The sequence below is a fragment of the Chlorocebus sabaeus genome, chromosome 5 (assembly GCF_047675955.1).
Source record: "Chlorocebus sabaeus isolate Y175 chromosome 5, mChlSab1.0.hap1, whole genome shotgun sequence".
NCBI classification, from domain to species: Eukaryota; Metazoa; Chordata; class Mammalia; order Primates; family Cercopithecidae; genus Chlorocebus; species Chlorocebus sabaeus.
The window spans coordinates 17,697,960-17,717,104 of NC_132908.1; the positions used below are offsets into that span (position 1 = coordinate 17,697,960).

A 19,145-nucleotide genomic window follows, 5' to 3' on the forward strand; every position below is an offset into this window, starting at 1 on the left:
CTAGGCTGCTGTGAGGGAGAAACGGGATTGCGCATACACAGGGCCACAGGGCCTCTGCATGTGGCCTACTGCTTGCTCTTTAAGGGATGTTACCGCTATTCAAAACACGTTTGAGCTGAGTGCAGTGGCTCACACCTGTAATCCCAGCACTTTGGGAGCCGAGGCAGGTGGCTCATTTGAGGTCAGGAATTTGAGAGCAGCCTGGCTAACATGGCAAAACCCCGTCTCTACTAAAAATACAAAAATTAGCTGGATGTGCTTGCTTGAACCCAGGAGGTGGAAGTTGCAGCAAGCTGAGATCGTGCCACTGCACTCCAGCCTGGGTGACGGAGCAAGACTGTCTCAAAACAAAACAAAACAAAAAACCCATGTCTGAGACATCTTTTTGAAATTACCTCGAGAGCCTGCCACACGTTGAAAGAAAACATAAATGTGGCAGAATTCTTCATCCTTTGAAATGAAACATACATGTTTTTGTTTGTTTGTTTTGTTTTGAGACAGGGTCTCACTCTGTCACCCAGGCTGGAGTGCAGTGGCGCCATCTCGGCTCACCGCAACCTCTGCCTCCCAGGCTCAAGCAATTCTCCCACCTCAGCCTCCCAAGTTGCCGGGACTACAGGTGCACACAAGCACGCCCGGCTAATTTTTGTATTTTTAGTTGAGACAGGGTTTCACCAGGCTGGTCTTGAACTCTTGAGGTCAAGCGATCCACCCGCCTTGGCCTCCCAAAGTGCTGGGATGCCAGGAGTGAGCCACCGTGTCTGGCTGAGACATGTATTATTATTATTATTTTTAATAACTTGAGGTCATGGAAAGCGTAATGGTTCATCTATATTAAGCTCAGCAGCACCTTTAAAAAATTAGAAATGAAGCATCATGCTCAAGAAATGAGGTTGATTCTTTGGGTGTTTTGAAGAGGATTCTTGCAAACTTAATATTTGCATGAGGCACTTACGCTAAGCCAGCGAATCTCAAACCTGGCTACACATTAGGGTCACTGGGAAAACTTTAAAAAGCTGGGATGGATGTTTGGGTGCCACCTCCAGAGACTGTGTCAACTGACCAGGAAGGTCCCCTCCCCCACCATTATAGTCTAAAGAGCTCCCTAGATGGTTATGTGTAGTCCTGCTTTAAACTCCAGCGTGCATCGCAATCACTCAGAGATTTGTTACAACAGACTGCTGAGACTCTGCCCAAGAGTTTCTGATTTGGTATAGCAGAGTGGGCTTGAGAACTCGCATTTCTAACAGGCTTCCAGGTGATGCTGCTACTGCTGGTGTGGAGACCACACTTCGGGAACCACTGCTTTAGACAGACCAGAGGTCAGCAAACTACAGCCCGCTCCCTGATTTTGTAAATAAAGTTTTATTGGAATACAGCCAGGTGCATTAATCAACATACTGTTTGTGGCTGCTTTCTGCTGGTGTAGCAAAGTTGAATGCTTCCAATAGAGGCCATAGGTGGCCCTCAAAGCCTACAATATTTACTGTCTGGCCCTTTATAGAAAAAGTATGTTGGCCTGGTGTGGTGGCTCATGCTGGTAATCCCAAGACTTTAGGAGGCCGAGGTGGGAAGATAGCATGAGCTCAGGAGTTCAAGATAAGCCTGGGCGACAAAGTGAGATCCTGAATCTACCAAAACAAAATTTTTTTTGATAGTTTTTAATTAGCCAGGTGTGGTTGTATGTGCCTGTAGTCCCAGATCCTTGGGAGGCTGAGGCAGGCAGGTCCCAGAAAGAAGACGAGAGCAAGAAGAACTTTAACGACTTAGTCCCATCCCACAGAGACTGGGACCTCTAGATTGAGCCTGGGAGTTGGAGATTTGCAGTGAGCTATGATCATGTCACTGCACTCCAGCCTGGGCAATGGAGCAAGACCCTGCTTCTTTTTATTTATTTGTTTATTTATATTTTATGTTCTAGGGTACATGTGCACAATGTGCAGATTTGTTACATATGTATACATGTGCCATGTTGCTGTGCTGTACCCACCAACTCGTCATTTACATTAGGTATATCTTCTAATGCTATCCCTCCTCCCTCCCTACACCTTATGACAGGCCCCAGTGTGTGATATTCCCCTTCCTATGTCCAAGTGATCTCATTGTTCAATTCCCACCTATGAGTGAGAACATGCGGTGTTTGGTTTTCTGTTCTTGTGATAGTTTGCTGAGAATGATGGTTTCCAGCTGCATCCATGTCCCTACAAAGGACATGAGCTCATCCTTTTTTATGGCTGCATAGTATTCCATGGTGTATATGCGCCACATTTTCTTAATCCAGTCTGGACCCTGCTTCTTAAGAAAAAAAAAGGAAGAGAAAAAGTGTGTCTACCCCAGCCCTAGAGTAACACCTCTGGATTCCCTTTTTTTTTTTTTCTTCTCGAGACAGAGTTTCACTCTTGTTGCCCAGGCTGGAGTACAGTGGTGTGATCTTGGCTCACTGCAACCTCCACCTCCTGGGTTCAAGAGATCCTCCTGTCTCAGCCTCCCAAGTAACTAGGATGACAGGCACCCACCACCATGCCTGGCTAATTTTTGTTTTTTTAGTAGAGATGGGGTTTCACCATGTTGGCCAGGCTGGTCTTGAACTCCTGACCTCAGGTGATCCACCTGCCTTGGCCTCCCAAAGTGGTGGGATTACAAGGATGAACCCCCATGCCCAGCCGTCTTTCAGTTCTTTATTTGTTCTTCCCAGGGAAGAAGTGACTTACATAATTGAGAACATAATGAATGTGCATCTAGAGGTCCCAGTCTCGGTGGCATGGGACTCAGTTGTTCAAGTCTTCTTGCTCCCCTCTTCTTTCTGGGAAATGCCTGCCCACCATAGGCACCGTCCTCTGCAACTCCCTCAGTGAGCCTGCTGGACAGGCTTCACCTTGCAGGGACAAAACCTGCACAGTTATGGTCAGAGAGTTTTAAATCAAGAAGAGGAAATAGTAGGATCAGGCTCCTTTCTTCAACCCAGCTAAGCCACCAGTCAACTCATATTTTCATTCTGCATCTAACCTGACCACATGAGATCCACTTGGGAAACATTTGAAAACCGCTGCCACTCAGGCCCCCTAAACCAATCAACAGAATCTCTTGGCGGGTAAAGCTGGGCCCTGAGGGGGGAAGGTCTGATTGATCATCCCTGAAAGATGAAAATGAAATTGGAAGATAACAACATAACATTCTAATGATATCACCACACTTGCTCAGGTGCTCATGGTGAATTTGATTCCAGACCTTCCCTGCAAGCCTTACCTCATCCCCAAAGCTCATGACATAGATGAAACATTGTAATTAGCTTGCAGATAGTTTGCAGTGTACATTTCATGACACAGATGAAATATTGTAGCTAGCTCTGTAGACAGTTTGCAGTGTACATTTTCCCCCAAGCAATGCCAGCATCTCTGAAACAAATGTAGAGAGGACCCCCTAGTCAGATGTATATATTTTGGTTGTTCATGTCAAAACAAGCACATTGCTTTATAGTGACACCTTTAAGTGCTTCCTTCTAGTCGGTGTGATTCACACGTTAATCTGAAAGTGATTCTTCAACCCATATGTCATCTTCAGCGCAGGCTCCACGTGGCTCGGTCTCCACACTGAGGCATAAAGAAAGGGGTCCCACAGCCCCGAAGGAATTTTAAAAGAAATGTCAACCTTGACTTTCAGCTCTTGAGGAAGGAGAAAGAGATCTAATTCATAAGCCAAAGCAGTATTTCTCAGAGGTTTCTCCTCCACTCCCCCGTTTCTCTCCCCTTAAATTTGCTCTAAATTTTTTTCTACGCTGAGCTCCCAAGCTCTGTCTAGCTCAGTGAAGGTGACTTTCCTCCCACCTGCTCCTGAGCCTCCCAGCTCCTTAACCCCGTGGATCTGCCATAGTCTTTTGAGTCTCCACGGCTCTCCTTTGGTTGGGAGAGGGGAGGCTTCGGTTTTAATGAAGGGAACTCCCATCATTGCTGCTTTTCCCTTAAGGTAGAGGTTTTCTACCTCCACACTTCTATTGATATTTGGGGCCGGATTGCTATTCACTGTAGGGCCTGTCCTGTGCTTTGTAGAACGGTGAGCAGCACCCCTGAGATCTACCCGCTAGAGGCCAGCAGCACCCCTCCCTCCAAGACATGACAATAAAAAACGCCTCCAGATTGTGCGGCAGAATTGGCCCCTGTTGAAAACAACAGCGTCAAAAAATTCAGGCCGGGCACAGTGGCTCACACCTATAATCCAACACTTTGGAAGGCTGAGGAGAGTAAGATTGCTTGAAGCAATCTTACTTGAAGTCCAGGATCAGCCTGGACAACATAGCGAGACCCCATGTCTAAAAAAAAAAAATTAATTAGCTGGGCGTGGTGAGGTGCCCCTGTAGTTCCAGCTACTCAGAAACCTGAGCCAGGAGGATCACTTAAGCCCAGGAGGTTGGGGCTGCAGTGAGCTATAATCATGCCACACCACTGCACTCTCTTAAGATAAAAATTAAATAATTCGTTCTAAGCCGATATTGCCTGCGGACCAGGTCAAAGAGGGCTTCTACCTTGGGCCTCATGCTGTAAATGGGAGGAGAAAAGAAATTCACGGAGTGAGGAGTCCAGGCATCAAGGAGCCCACATCTTCCTTTCTAGATCATTTGCAAATACTGGGATCCCAGAATTTCCCACCCAAACAGCCCAAGCCTATTTCCAGGGCCTGCTCAGGACTGGTCTAGGTCCATCCTCAGGACGATGCACCACGCTGTCAGTGTGTGCCCTCTAGGCTCAAGGCAATAATAAAATACTGGTAATAATAGTACAAACCTCATAGATTTGTGGTGCAGATTAAATTTGTGTATTGAAATCCACAGGACAGGGCTGGTCTGTGATAAGCACTACAGAACTGTTGGGTACTATCATTGTATTTTTCATACTGAGTATCTTTAGCATAGGACATCTTCCTTCCTTATCTGCTGCTTGACCAAACAGGCTCATTCAAAAGTCGGAGCCAATCCTGACGGTGCTGGACCCTAGAGAGATGGTGAGAAGGGCCCAACATGGGGCCTTCATGAGGATTTTTATGGGACTTTCCAGGGTCATTCTGACTGTTGGCCTTTTCCGTTATATGCTGGTTGAGGTTTTAACCCCTCTTCAAACACACACGCACATACCATGGATCTCTATTACCCAATCTGGCCTTTGCCACATGGGAGGGTCAAGGGAAGTAGGAAATGGGTGAGACTATTATTATTATTATTATTATTATTATTATTATTATTTGAGGCAGGGTCTTACTCTTTCAACCAGGCTGGAGTGCAGTGGTGTGATCATGCCTCATTGCAACCTCTACCTCCCGGGCTCAAGCAGTCCTCCCGCCTCAGCCTCCCAAGTAGCTGGGACCACAGGCATGCACCAACATGCCCAGCTACGTTTTACATTTTTTTATAGAGAAAGAGTCTCACTATGTTGCCTAGGCTGGTCTTGAATTCCTGGGCTCAAGCGATCCTCCCATGTTGACCTCTCAAAGTGCTGGGATTACAGGCATGAGCCACTGTGTTCGGCCTCTTCTTTTTGAGATAAAGGAAGAAATTATGCTGAACTTTGAGTTTCGATTTCTACTGTGCCTCATGCTGGCCGGGTGGTTTTGGACACTCAACCTCTTAACTTCTCCGAGCCTCAAATTCCCCATCTGCAAAATGGCAATAAAAATAGGGCTGTGATATGGATTTAAGTTTAAAAAAGAAAAACAATAACATATATAAAGTGCTTTTCTCAGTTCCTAGTACACAGACCTCAGGATTTGCCATTACTGATTTTTTTTATTATTATGATAAAGTTAACTGAATCGTCATTATGACTGTTGGAAGGAAAAACATGAAAAAAAAATTCTGTCCCAACAGCTGCTGTGAATCATGAAGTGAGCCAGAAAAGCTTGAAAAACATCACCCTTCAGTCATGGAACTCATGAAATGTCATAGCTAAAAAAGAACTCAAAATCTATGTATACCCGCCCGCCCATTGTATAAAGGGGGAAACTGAGGCCCGGGGAAGGGATATGATGTACCTTGTTTAAAAAAAAAAAGGCCGGGCACGGTGGCTCAAGCCTGTAATCCCAGCACTTTGGGAGGCCGAAACGGGCGGATCACGAGGTCAGGAGATCGAGACCATCCTGGCTAACACGGTGAAACCCTGTCTCTACTAAAAAAGTACAAAAAACTAGCCGGGCGAGGTGGTGGGCGCCTGTAGTCCCAGCTACTCGGGAGGCTGAGGCAGGAGAATGACGAAACCCAGGAGGTGGAGCTTGCAGTGAGCCGAGATTGCGCCACTGCACTCCAGCCTGGGCGACAGAGCGAGACTCCGTCTCAAAAAAAAAAAAAAGAAAAAAAAAAAAAAAAGAAAACCTGAAAAAGCTTCTAGGTTTCTGAAAGAAGAAAAACAAAAAGGCAGTGCTCTAGTGAGAAGAGGTTTTGCAAAGGTTGAAAAGAGAATGAGGACCACCTGTGTTGCAGTGTGTCAGAGCTGTCCTGTAGGAAGAAGGAAAAGGGGAAGAAACAGGCCCGTGTAGACTGCGTTATGTCTCCTCCAACAGTTCAGATAACTCATGAACAACCTGATGATGAATTGTGGGTAGCCCTTGACGATGAGGAAGTAGGCAGGACTATGAAACAGCCCAGGGTGGGTCCTGCTGGCTTTGTGCATTTTTTCCTTTCAGAAATAGGGGAACATCTTAACCTAGCATCAAAGAGGTAGATCGCAGGGCACAGTGATGAGGGTTTGGGGCGCCAGTCATAATCTGGGGGTGTCCCTGCACTGTGCTGTCAGACTCAGAGTTGTATATATGGGAGCAGTGAGAGCCTAGGGCACAGATGAGAGGCCTTCATTACCTTGTGAACCAAATGCAAAATGAGAAACTGTGGAGTCTGTTTCCATCGGTAAAGATGGTTTTTTTTTTTTCCTTTTAATTTGCAGTGTTTATTACACCCACATTCTAAGTCATCCAGCTTCCCTTCCAGAACCGTCTGCCTTGGCAAACTAAATTAGCGACCAAAGAATTTAGCTCCTGTGGTAAAGAACAAATTCGTTTTTACAGCAAATATCAACAGGTGAAAGCCTCAACTTGTCCCTGACTCATTCAGGCTACTTAGATTTTGACTGGAACAGTGAGTGATCTCCCTTCACCCTCTAGACCTCACTCTCCTCAGCTGTAAAATGAGCCAGTGACAGCAACTGCCTTAAAGCACTTCTCAAATGTAGGAGGTTGGGGGCGGGAAGGGTGGCAATTGTGTCCTCAGGGTACATCTGGCAATGTCTAGAGATACTTTTGGCAGTCACAAGGGAGATAGAGGAGGCCAGGCATGGTGGCTCATGCCTGTAACCCCAGCACATCAGGAGGCTGAGGCAGGCGAATCACCTGAGGTCAGGTATTTGAGACCAGCCTGGCCAACATGGTGAAACCCCGTCTCTACTGAAAAATACAAAAATTAGCCGGGCATGGTGGTGCATACCTGTAGTCCCAGCTACTCAGGAGCCTGAGGCAGGAGAATCACTTGAACCCGGGAGGCAGAGGTTGCAGTGAGCCGAGGTCACACCACTGCACTCCAGCCTGGGCAACAGAGCAAGACTCTGTCTCAAAAATAAAATAAAATAAAATAAAATAAAATAAAAAGAGAAACAGGGGAGATGGAGGAATTGCTAGTGATATTTAGCGTGGGATGATAGGTGCTACCAAACATTTTAGAGTGCTCAGGACAGCACCGCACAATACAGAATGATCTGGCCCATAATGTCAGCAGTATCAAGGGTGAGAAACCCTGTTCTGGAAGTTTGATGTGATGATTAAATGAGTCAATCCACTGACGTGCTTAGCCGTGGCCCTAACACACGGTAGGTGCTTAATAAACTGATCTTTATCCCGGGCTCCTTCAAAGCCTGACCTTTGAGCCCTGGTGGGTCCCTCCCACCACACTTTTGTTTCCTGGTTGTGTTTCCCCAACTTGAATTGCTGTGGTACGGTGGAAATAGATATGTTGATAACTCTTTACAGGTAAGTTGTCTCAAATTCCTAAAAGGGGAATAGGCAGGGTGTGTCCGTGCACTGTCTGAGGAAGGGAACTGGACTTTCGGGTACTTGCCTGTCCCGAGTGGGTAGTCTTAGGGTGCTGAAGGTTCAGCAAAATCCGGATAGAAAACATTAGAGCGAGGCACTGTGCAAGGTGCCACTCTATAATCATTGGGAGAGAACTAAAAGCAGTTTGTGAGAGCAGTTTCCACTAACCGATCGCTTTCCCCTTAAGCTTTAAACGAGGCTTAACATGTTTAACTGTGTATGATACCAAAATTCCCATACTTCCTTTGGTCCATTCAGCAGAACATTCTAATGGATTCATGATCATAATTATAAAAATAAATGATCACACTGAGCATAGCCCCCAGCCCTGTGAAGGAGGAAAATGTTATTTGTCCCTTCACCAAATGGTTTCATTCTATTGTAGTTTTTTGAGTTCTTGTATCTGTCTGGTACTCACAATCCACTATATTAAGTTACTCCAGATGGGAAAACCAGATGACTGAGTTAATTTGAATTATGTCTAAATCCATGAGCATTAAATAGGTTCTCAGAGAAAGCCCCCCTTCATGGATTTTGTGCATAGATTTGTGACATCAATTCTGACTGTTTTGATGGTTTTTTTTTTTTTTTTTTTTTTTTTTTTTTTTTTTTTTTTTTTTGCCACACTCCAGATTGTACAGGTTGTTGAGAAATTGCTTCCAGATGACTAGGGTACACTTAGAATGTGTATGTTTTGCAAACCAAAAAGTATCTGAGACAGGTCGCAATCCGTTTAGGAGTTTATTTTGCCAAGGCTAAGGACCTGTGCGTGAAACAGCCTCAGGAGGTCCTGAGAACATATGTCCAAGGTGGTCAGGCTACAGCTGGGTTTTCTACATTTTAGGGAGACATAAGACATCAATCAATACATGTAAGAGGTACGTTGGTTCAGTCCAGAAAGAGGGGACAGCTGGAAGCAGGGACTGGGGAGCGTGTGGGGTGACTTCCAGGTCTTAGGTGGATTCAAAGACTGGCAATTGGTTATTATCTAAAGACCTGAAATCAATGTCTAAATTATAATAAAGGGTTGTAGACACTCAGGTTTTATCATGCAGATAAAACCTCTAGGTAGCAGGCTTCAGAGAGAATAGATTGTAAATGTTTCTTATCAGACTTAAGGAGTCTCTTCTGGTTGGGCACAATGGCTCACATCTGTAATCCCAGCACTTTGAGAGGCCAAGGCGGGAAGATCACTTGAGCTCAGGAGTTAGAGACCAGCCTGAGCAACATGGTGAAACCCCATCTCTACCGAAAGTACCAAAAAAAAAAAAAAAAAAATCCAGGCATAGTGGTGTGCACCTGTGGTCCCAGTTACTTGGGATGCTGAGGTAGAAGGATCACTTGAGCCTGGGAGGCAGAGGTTGCAGTGACCTGAGATCATGCCACCGCACCTGGGTAACAGAGTGAGACCTTGTCTCAAAAAATAAAAAAAAAGAAAAGAAAAAAAAAATTAGTTCTATCAGTCTTAAGATCTGTCTTGATGTTAATGGTGGCATGTCTGACTTCCCCTTCCCATCACAGCCTGAGCTACCTTTTCAGGTCACCTTTGGAATACCCTTGGCCAAGAGGAGAGGTCCATTCAGATGGTTAGGGGGCTTAGAATTGTATTTTTGGCTTACAATATCCAGAAATACATTAGTGACTACATTAAAAGGAGTCCCCCATAACCATCAGTAGGAATATTTGGTGGCAGTACTTTACAACAAAATTTTTAGTTATGGATGTTTCTAAAGAGAAGGAATTTAGGAATGTGATTATAAGGAATTGGTTTCATTCACAGGTTATTAAATACTACAAATTTTATCACCAATTAGCTATGTGACTTGGTTTCCTTACCTATAACATGGAGAGGGCTGGGTTATCTGACCCACTGTCCCTACGCCCCTTTCTGGATTCTACATGTTTAGTCTTTAAAAAAGAAATCTATAGAAACAGGGTCTTGCTATGTTGCCCAAGCTGGTCTCAAACTCTTGGGTTCAAGCGATCCTCCCACCTTGACCTTCCAAAGTGCTGGAATTACAGGTGTGAGCCACTGCACCTGGCCCCTGACATGTCTAGTTTTAATTCTCTATTTTCTCCAACACACTTCTTAGAATTTACAGTGATGGCAATCTTTATATTCTCCCAGGCAACTTTTCTAATAGAAGTCATGAGTTATCTTCAGCTTCACTTTATTATAATTTGCATTTATTTTTTTTAAGACTGTTAAGATTGCCATAACTTTACCAAGTGATTTGCAAGTTCCAGTGCCTGCTAATTAACTCAGATGGCCATGGCAGAAACTGCCACCCATCAGAAAGGCTGAATCACTCAAGCGCTCCCATCTTTCAAGGGCCAAGTGATTCACCAGCCAAGTTACTCTACAAATTGGGATGAGGAGCGTAGGATATTAGACTTCCTTTTAGTTTTCGTCCCTTCTGGCGACTTAGATGTGGATTCTCCAATGGTGACTTATTTTTCCTTTGTTTTCTTTCCAAACTAATATGTACTTGCTGTAAGAAGTTCAAATTGTACATACTTATATGATACAGAAAGTGGAAATTTTCCTCTGTTTCCCCCTTCCCAGAGAGAGCCACTCTGAACAGTGTGGTGAACATCCAGATGTTGTTTTCTTTACGTATATTAACATTCTTTTTAACAAAAAGATTGTGCTTACATATACTGTTTTGTAATGTGCTTTTGTCTCCTAGCAATATGTCTTGGAGATTTTTCCATTTCATATAGATAAGTCTGTCTCATTTTTAATGGCAACATGGATTTCCATGGTATTATTACTTCAGAAGTTACTTAATTTGTTTCCTCCAGTCTTATTCTAGGTAACTCCCAAAGACAAACTTAATGACTTGAGCTCAAGTAGGCTACTAGGAGGTGACCTCAGGAAGCTTGAATAAGGGAATGGCAAATGAGACAGGAAAAGGAGGAAAACGAATCAAGGACGTTTGACGAGTGGATATCTGCAGTATGGGGGTCTTCAAAATCACCCTCAGGTTCAATGATTCACCACAGAACTTGCAACCATTCTCATGGTTACAGTTTATTACAGAAAGAGCATACAGATTAAAATCAGCAAAGTGAAAGATTGCTGCTATGGTCTGAATGTTTTGTTCCCCCCAAAGTCTTATGTTGGATCCTAATCCCCATGTGGAAGGTGATTAGACCATGAAGGCTCTGCCCTCATGAATGTGGTTGGTGCCCTTATAAGAGAAACCCAAGAGAACTGCCTTGCTGCTTCTATTGCATGAGAAGGCACCACCTATGAAGGAGAGCAAGCCCTCACCAGACACCGAATCTGCTGGTACCTTGATCTTGGACTTCCTAGCTTCTGGAACCATTAGGAAATCAATTCCTGTTGTTTATAAGTCTCCCTGTTTATGGTAATTTGTTATAGCAGCCCAGCAGACTAAGAAAGGGGAAAGAGTCCTCTTGGTCACAGGAAAGAGTCCAAGAGAGACAGGTGCAAACTTCCAGTTGTTCTCCTCAACTGGAGTTATATGAGCAGTGCCTGATTCTCCTTGCAAGGATGTGTGACAACAGACTCAGGGTATTGCCACCCAAAGAAGGTCACCCGAGCGTTGGTTTCCAGCATAGTTAGAGGAGGTCAGTCATATAGTCATGGCTGACTATCTGGGTAGCTGAGCCTAGTCTCCAGCTCCTGCAGAGGTCAAGCTAATGTTGAGTGGCCCAAGGTCCTCACCATAAATCACAGTTAGCATAGACAAGCTGACGTGGCTCAGGCAGGAAGCTGCAGGTGCTTGAGGTAGGACACTATGCACAGAAAACATGAGCAGCCTCCAAGGTGGGCTGAGGGGTAGGCAGGGCACCACCAGCTCCAGCTACACTCCCTCAGGGACAGTCTTGTCATTTCCAGTTTTTCTTTCTTATAAACAATGCCCTGGTGCAGGGGTCAGCAAACTTTTCTATAAGGAGCAGTTTTTTTTTTTTTTAATTGACATAAAATTCACATAACTTAAAACTCACCCTTTTGGTGTATATGATTCGGTGCTTTTTAGTATATTTTCAAGGTTGTGCAACCAACACCACTATCTAATTCCAGAACATTTTTATCACCCCAAAAAGGAGCTCTGTGCCAATTAGCTATCACTCCCCATTCCCTCTTTCCTCTATCCTTGATAACCACTAATGGTAATTTCTGTCTCTAAAGATCTGCCTATTCTGAACATTTCATATAAATGGATCATAATGTATGACTTTAAAAACTTGGTACATAGGCCAGCCATGGTGACTCATGCCTGTAATCCCAGCATTTTGGAAGGTTGAGGTGGGCGGATCACCTGAGGACAGGAGTTCGAGACCAGGCTGGTCAATGTGGCAAAACCCCATCTCTTCCAAAAAATACAAAAATTAGCTGGGTGTGGTGATGGGCGCCTGTAATCCCAGCTACTTGGGAGTCTGAGGCAGGAGAATCACTTGAACCCAGGAGGCGGAGGTTGCAGTGAGCCAAGATCGTGCCACTGCACCCCAGCCTGGGTGACAAGAGTGAAATTCCCACTCAAAAATAAAAAGAAAAGAAAAAAGAAAAGTTGTTCATAAATGTTTACAGTAGCATTATCCATAATAATAGTCAAAAGGTGGAAACAACCCAAATATTCATCATCTGATGAATAGATAAGCAAAACATGGCATATCCATACAACAGAATGTTAGCTGGCCGTAAAAAGTAACACTACAGCATGGATGAACCGGACAGATAGCAGATATGTGAGGCTTTGAGGGCCACATGGCCTCCAAATTATTCAGCTGCTGTGGTCAGTCTGAATAGTTGTCCCCCACCCTGCCAAATTTATATGTTGAAATCCTAACCCACAAAGTGATGACATTAGGAGGTGGGACCTTTGGGAGATGATTAGGTCATGAAGGTTGGAGCCCTCATAATTGGGATTAGTGCCCTTATAAAAGATGCCCCAGAGAACTAGTCTGTCCCTTCCACCATGTGGGGACTCAGTGAGAAGATACCACCTATGAGGAAGCAGCTTCTCACCAGACACCGAATTTGCTAGTGTCTTGATCTTGAACTTCCCAGCCTCCAGAACTGTGAGCAGTAAGTTTTTGTTGTTTATAAGCCACCCAGTTTATGGCATTTTGTTACAGCGGCCTGAATGGACTAAGACATCAACTCTGCCCTTTTTGCACAAAAGCTGCATTATGTAAACAAATGGGTTTGACTGTGTTCCAATAAAACTTTATTTACAAAAACAGGTAGTAGTCTACATTTGACTTGGAGGCTCTAGTTTGCCTACTCCTGCTATATAAAATATCCTTGTATGTATATTTTTGTCCAGTTGTGCTGAAAATTCTATGGGATCAATTCCTAGAAGTGAAATACTGAGTCATGAGTTATGATGTATTTATTTTGAACAGATGTTGTGAACCACCCCAAAATTTGATCCAACTTGCTTTTCCACCAGCAGCACATGAGAGGACTTGAGACTGAGTTTCCCTTTTTTTTTTTTTTTTTTTTTTTTTTGAGACAAGCAAGGTCACTTTGCTACCCAGGCTAGATCCAAGGCAATGGCACCATCACTGCAGCCTTGACTTCCCCAGGTTCAGGTGATCCTCCCACCTCAGCCTCCCGAGTAGCTGGGACTACAGGCACGCACCACTACATCTGGCTGATTTTTTTGTATTTTTTAATAAAGGTGGGGTTTCTCCATGTTGCCCAGACTAGTCTCAGACTCCTGGGCTCAAGCAATCCATCTGCCTCAGCCTCCCAAAGTGCTGGGATTACAGATGGGAGCCACCTTGCCCAGTCAGAATTTCCTCTCTTAAATCCCTTTCACAAAGAAGTAGAACCCATACCCATTTACAAGGGAAGTTTCTGCATTGTCTTGAACTTTGGAGAGGAAGAAGAAGATAGAACATTTTGCCCCCAAAGAAGAAAACCAAATGGGACCTAAAGTGGCCTCATAATAGTATCTGATTTTAGGTTTGAGGCTCGCAGGGAAGGGGACTTTGGTAACTTGTCCTCGTTTGGTGAGATCAAACCTTACACTGGCCACTGAGTGTCATTCCAAAAAGCCTTGAGTGTTATCTATTCATTTTTTTTTTTCAAAGGCCGAGAGCTCCTTAGCAATTTCATTTATTAAGCAAAGCTTCCATTCCTATTATTTCTTTTTATAAGTAATTTGCATGTAAATGAGGTCCACCTATGCATACTGAACATGTTACCAAATGTACAAAAAGTATACACGGTCCATTTTTTCTCCACAGAGCTGACAGGTACCCATCCCTCTTGATGAGGATGACATAGTATTTCACGTAGCCTGGTTTTCCCTAAGTCTTTTTGGCTTTTGGACGATGGATGGAGTTTTTGTTTTTATTTTTCCATTTTTCTTTTTCTCCCTCATTTTCACCATTTGGAATTCATGGTGTGAAATCCACAGGGGAGAACAGAGGCTTGTTAGCATTCAAGCTCTGTTTTTGGATGCATATTTTAGTTGGTTTGTATGATATTCGGCATCCCTCCTGGGATCTAGCCCGCCTTTGCTCGGCTCACGCTGGGTGAATCTGTGATATTCCCCATTCTGTAGCCCTTCCTTTATAACACAGGCGTAGCCTGCTTTCCCATTAGTGAGATGGCATGCCTGGACTACCCACACACAGATACAGAATTAGGCGGAACTTGGCCGGGATGCTAAATCAAGTTAACCATCTCATTAGGCTTGAAAGACACAAATTAAGCTTAAGTTGGGATTAACAGAGAAGCCTTTCAGAGAGACATGCAGCACAACAAGGGGTGGAAGAAATTGCCATAGCCATTACTCTCAGCAAACTTCCACCATTTAATGGAGCAGAGGAGACATGAAGTCTCTTTTATAAAAGGTCAACAGACAGAAATTTAGGATCGAAATAGCAGTGTAACATTTGTTGAGCTCTTACCACTTGCTTGGCACTGTGTGCTGAGAGCTTTACACATATTTCATAGAAATTGCGCATTGACCTATGAGAGAAGCACTACTAAAATTCCTGTTTAACTAACAAAGAAACTGAGGCTCAGAGAGGTTACTTCGCCTGCCTCGGAGTCCCAGAGCTTGGTCAAATGATAGAGCCAGGATTCGCCCCCAGGATATTTGGCCCCATGGACCATGGCTTAACCTAGTGGTTCCCATTTGGGATGCACTGGCCTCCCCAGGGGACATTTGGCTATGTCTGAAGACATTTTGGGTTGTCACAGCTGTAGAGAGAGCTGCTATCAGCATCTAGTAGGTAGGTACCAGGGATGCTGCTAAACATCCTACAATGCACAGGATAGTTACAGCAAAGGATTATCCCACCCATAATGTCAACAGTTCCGTGATTGAGAAACCCTTGTTTAATCGCTCAGCTGGACTACATTGACAGGCTCACTGTTCCACTAGAGCTATCCACTTACAGAGCTCTATATGCAGTGTGGTGACGCCATGGGACATACGTTTAAGGCTGCATATTGCAGGGGGTGCAGCTATCTGGCAGAAGGAACAGCCAATGCCAAGGCTGAGAGGTAAGAATCTGGCTGGCATGGGATGGCAGGGAGCCAGGTGCAGCTGTTGCAGAGACTCGCAGGAGGATGAGATGAGGGAGCTGGAGTTCTCACCGAGGAAAGGAAAAAGACAACGTGCCCTAAATGATGACCGCCATGTTTGCACTTGACAAGTGTGTAGACTAATGGCCTCTGTCTTCTCTCTGCCTTTCTGTTCTCTTCCCCTCCTTCCTCTTGCCTCCCTCCTGCCCTCGACCCTCTGGCTCCCTAGTGTTCGGCCACAACATGAAGAGCAGCAATGACTTCATCGGGAGGATCGTCATTGGCCAGTACTCTTCAGGCCCCTCTGAGTCCAACCACTGGAGACGCATGCTCAACACGCACCGCACGGCTGTGGAGCAGTGGCACAGCCTGAGGTCTCGAGCTGAGTGTGACCGCGTGTCTCCTGCCTCCCTGGAGGTGACCTGAGGGCTGCAGGGAAGGCAGCTTTCATTCATTTAAAAAAAAAAAAGACGGAAAAAAATGTGTCACATACTATTACATCCACACCTGCATACACACTCACAACATGTCTACACACGTCCACACACACAGACACACAGACTCCCTAAGTCCTCTCAGAACTGAGAGGAAGCAGACTATTGGTCACAAAATAGCCGCCCTCAGTCAGTGAGGCCTGGGAACCTTCTGGAAGCCCCATCCGTAGTAGATCACAAGCTCAGTGGGCTCTGCCGTGGGACTTATTGGCACTGCCTGTTCTTGTCAATACTCCTGCCCCAAAATGCACTTTCAACCCTCAGGCCAGAGAAAGGACCTCCCAAAGGGTGCCAACCTCCATCAAGACTGTATTATTTACCAAGAGTTTGGCCAGTGTGTGGGAGACCTGACCACTCCCCACTCCCAAAACACATGCCCGCTGGGTAACTTCTGAACAGGCTGCTGTTCCCTGGGGTTCTTCAAACCTGACACTTTTCTCTAAAGGTGTAAGTATCTTTGTCTTCTCCTTAGTAAATGTGATAACTAGATTATGGACCATTTGGAGAAGCCAAATGGCAACCTAAACTATTCCAGTGTCAGAAGCCTCTCCTGGCTTAATGGAATTGTCCTTGTGTTAGCTCATCCCAGGAAACTCCCTGTGGGTATATATGTGTATGTCTTCGTGCATGTGCCCTCACAGGCGAAGACGTGTGTGCCTATGTGTCCTCTTGGAGAGCATGGCGACGGGCTGGGACCTCAGCCCTGAGCACTGCCTTCTCTCTGTCTCTCCTGTCCAGTGAGAGTCCAACCAGTGTCCTCCTGTCTGTCAGAGACCCCACCTTGGGTAACAGTAATGTGTGTGTCAAGTAAATAGGATATGATAGAGCAAAAGTAACATTTTTTGACAGAATCATGGTGATTGTGACCCACAAAAGGCATACAAAGGACCTGATACATGGATTAAAATGGCTATCACACCCCATCCATGATGATCTTCTTCCTTAGTCATACTCTGAGGATACTTCTGTGTTTGTCTGTGAACCAATGTCATGTCTCTTGTGCTAAGGAATTAGTGTAGTTAGAATAGGTCTTTTCTCTCTCTCTCTTTCTCTCTCTCTTTCCTCTCTCTCTGTTGGATGCTTCTGTATCTTTTTCCACAGCATAATGGCTGGTGTGATGGGGAGCTATTTATTGAAATTAAAGATTATTTATTTGTGCCATGCATTTGAGTTATCTTTTTCTTCATGAACGCAGGACATAGAGGTGGGAGGGCATTGCAGCTGGTACTGCTGTGTAACAAACCATACTGAACAAGTCAAAACAATGATTTTTTTTTTTTTTTTTTTGAGACAAAGTCTCACTCTGTTGTCCAGGCCGGAGTGCAGTGGTGCAGTCTCTGCTCACTGGTGCAGTCTCTGCTCACTGCAACCTCTGCCTCCTGCATTCAAGCAATTCTCCTGCCTCAGCCTCCCAAGTGACTGGGATTACAGGTGTGCACCACCACGCCTGGCTAATTTTTGTATTTTTAGTAGAGACAGGGTTCCACCATGTTGGCCAGGCTGGAACTGAACTCCTGGCCTCAAGTGATCCGCCTACCTCAGCCTCCAAAAGTACTGGAATTACAGGCATGAGCCACCACACCCAGCCTCAAAACAATGATATTTATTATAGTCATAGATTTTGGGGATCAAGAATGTTGAGTATTTGCAATATGTCTGTTTGACTTGAGCAGTGTACTAACGCTAATTATTCCAGCTTTGCTCTTCTCTATAAAACTTCACTTCCTCAGGGCAAGATTCACGGTTTATTTAGCTTTTTATTGGGCAGGCCTGCTAAGGGCTTGACCCAGGTAACTGCTCCAAGGGCCAAAATGGCTTCACCCCTCGGGCTACATTGGGTATTGCAGAGAGAACCTCATGGTGTCTCCCATTCTGGAGTGGAAGTGTTGTGGCGGTCAAGGGGGAGCAGGAAGGCTAGGTTAGGTTGATGTATTCATCCATTTTGCATTGCTGTAAAGGAGTACCTGAGACTAGGTAACTTATAAAGAGGTCTATTTGGCTCATGGTTCTGTAGGCCATACAGGAAGCACAGTGCTGGCATCTGTGTGGCTTCTGTTGAGGCCTCAGGAAGCTTACAATCATGGTAGAGGGCAAAGGGCGAACAAGTGTGTCACTTGGCAAGAGAGGAAGTGAGAGTGAAAGAGGAGGAGGTGCCAGGCTCATTTAAACAACCAGCTCTAATAGAGTGAGAACTCACTCGTCACCAAGCCATTCATGAGGGATCCACCCCCATTACCCAAATATCTCCCACCAGGCCCCACCTCCAACATTGGAGATCACGTTTCAACATGAGATTGGAGGGGAAGAAACATCCAAACGATATCAGTTAAGTTTTCAGAAAAGAAAAGGAGAAGTGTTTTCCTTCTCTGTGAAATGGCTTCATTACTGTGGTTTATAGAAGAAGATAAAAGCACAAAAGAACAAACAAAATGAGTGAATATAGGTACTTAATAAGCATTTAGAACTAGAGGTGGAGTCATTGGTGATGAGGCCCAAGAGCTCTGGGCCCAAGAAACCATAGTTCAAATCCCGGGCCCACCACTCCTTAACTGTGTACTGGGGCACAAACCATGTAAGTCTTCTGAGCCTCAATTTCCTTGTTGTTCTAGGGTGCCTCAAAAACAGACCTTGACATGAGGACTTGGGTGCAGACCACCCCAGCAAACATAAGTGAAGAATAAGGGAAAGGAGAAAAGCAAAAGGCTTCATGAATTAGTACTGTGAGCTCAGTCATGCTGAGGACCCCTGTAGAAAACGCTAAAGAATGATCATTATGCAGAAACTGGAGTATTTAATTACTGGCCCTTGTCCCTCCTCATGGCTTAAAGGCTGCCCTGAAAGCATTAAATGTTGGCACTTCTGGATTGTCCAGCGTGGTCTGTATAAGCTCCCATAACATCAGAGAAATCTCTGGGCAGAGGAAGAGGCACATGTGCTTGATGAGGTCAGCTGTGTATGTGCACAGCACAGCTCTCTACAGCCACAGGGGAGCCAGGTGGACTGAGGGATATGAGGCAGGGCATCCCCAGCATTTGCCACCTTCATTAGTAATAACAAGAGGGCCGACTAGC

The 19,145-nt window shown here is 45.0% G+C and overlaps 1 protein-coding gene across 8 annotated transcripts in view; it reads left to right on the forward strand.

Moving 5' to 3' along the window:
- SYT17 (synaptotagmin 17) overlaps window positions 1-19,145 on the forward strand; it is a 140,541-nt gene that overhangs the window by 76,907 nt on the left and 44,489 nt on the right. Inside the window, exon 8 of one of the 8 annotated variants that reach the window (XM_007986813.3) lies at window positions 15,810-17,239. The exons of the other annotated variants lie outside the window; for them this stretch is intronic. Coding sequence (XP_007985004.1) covers window positions 15,810-16,006 — 197 coding nt within the window. The 3' untranslated portion in view covers window positions 16,007-17,239. Of the gene's footprint in view, window positions 1-15,809; window positions 17,240-19,145 lie in introns of those variants that run through there. 8 annotated transcript variants of the gene reach the window in all.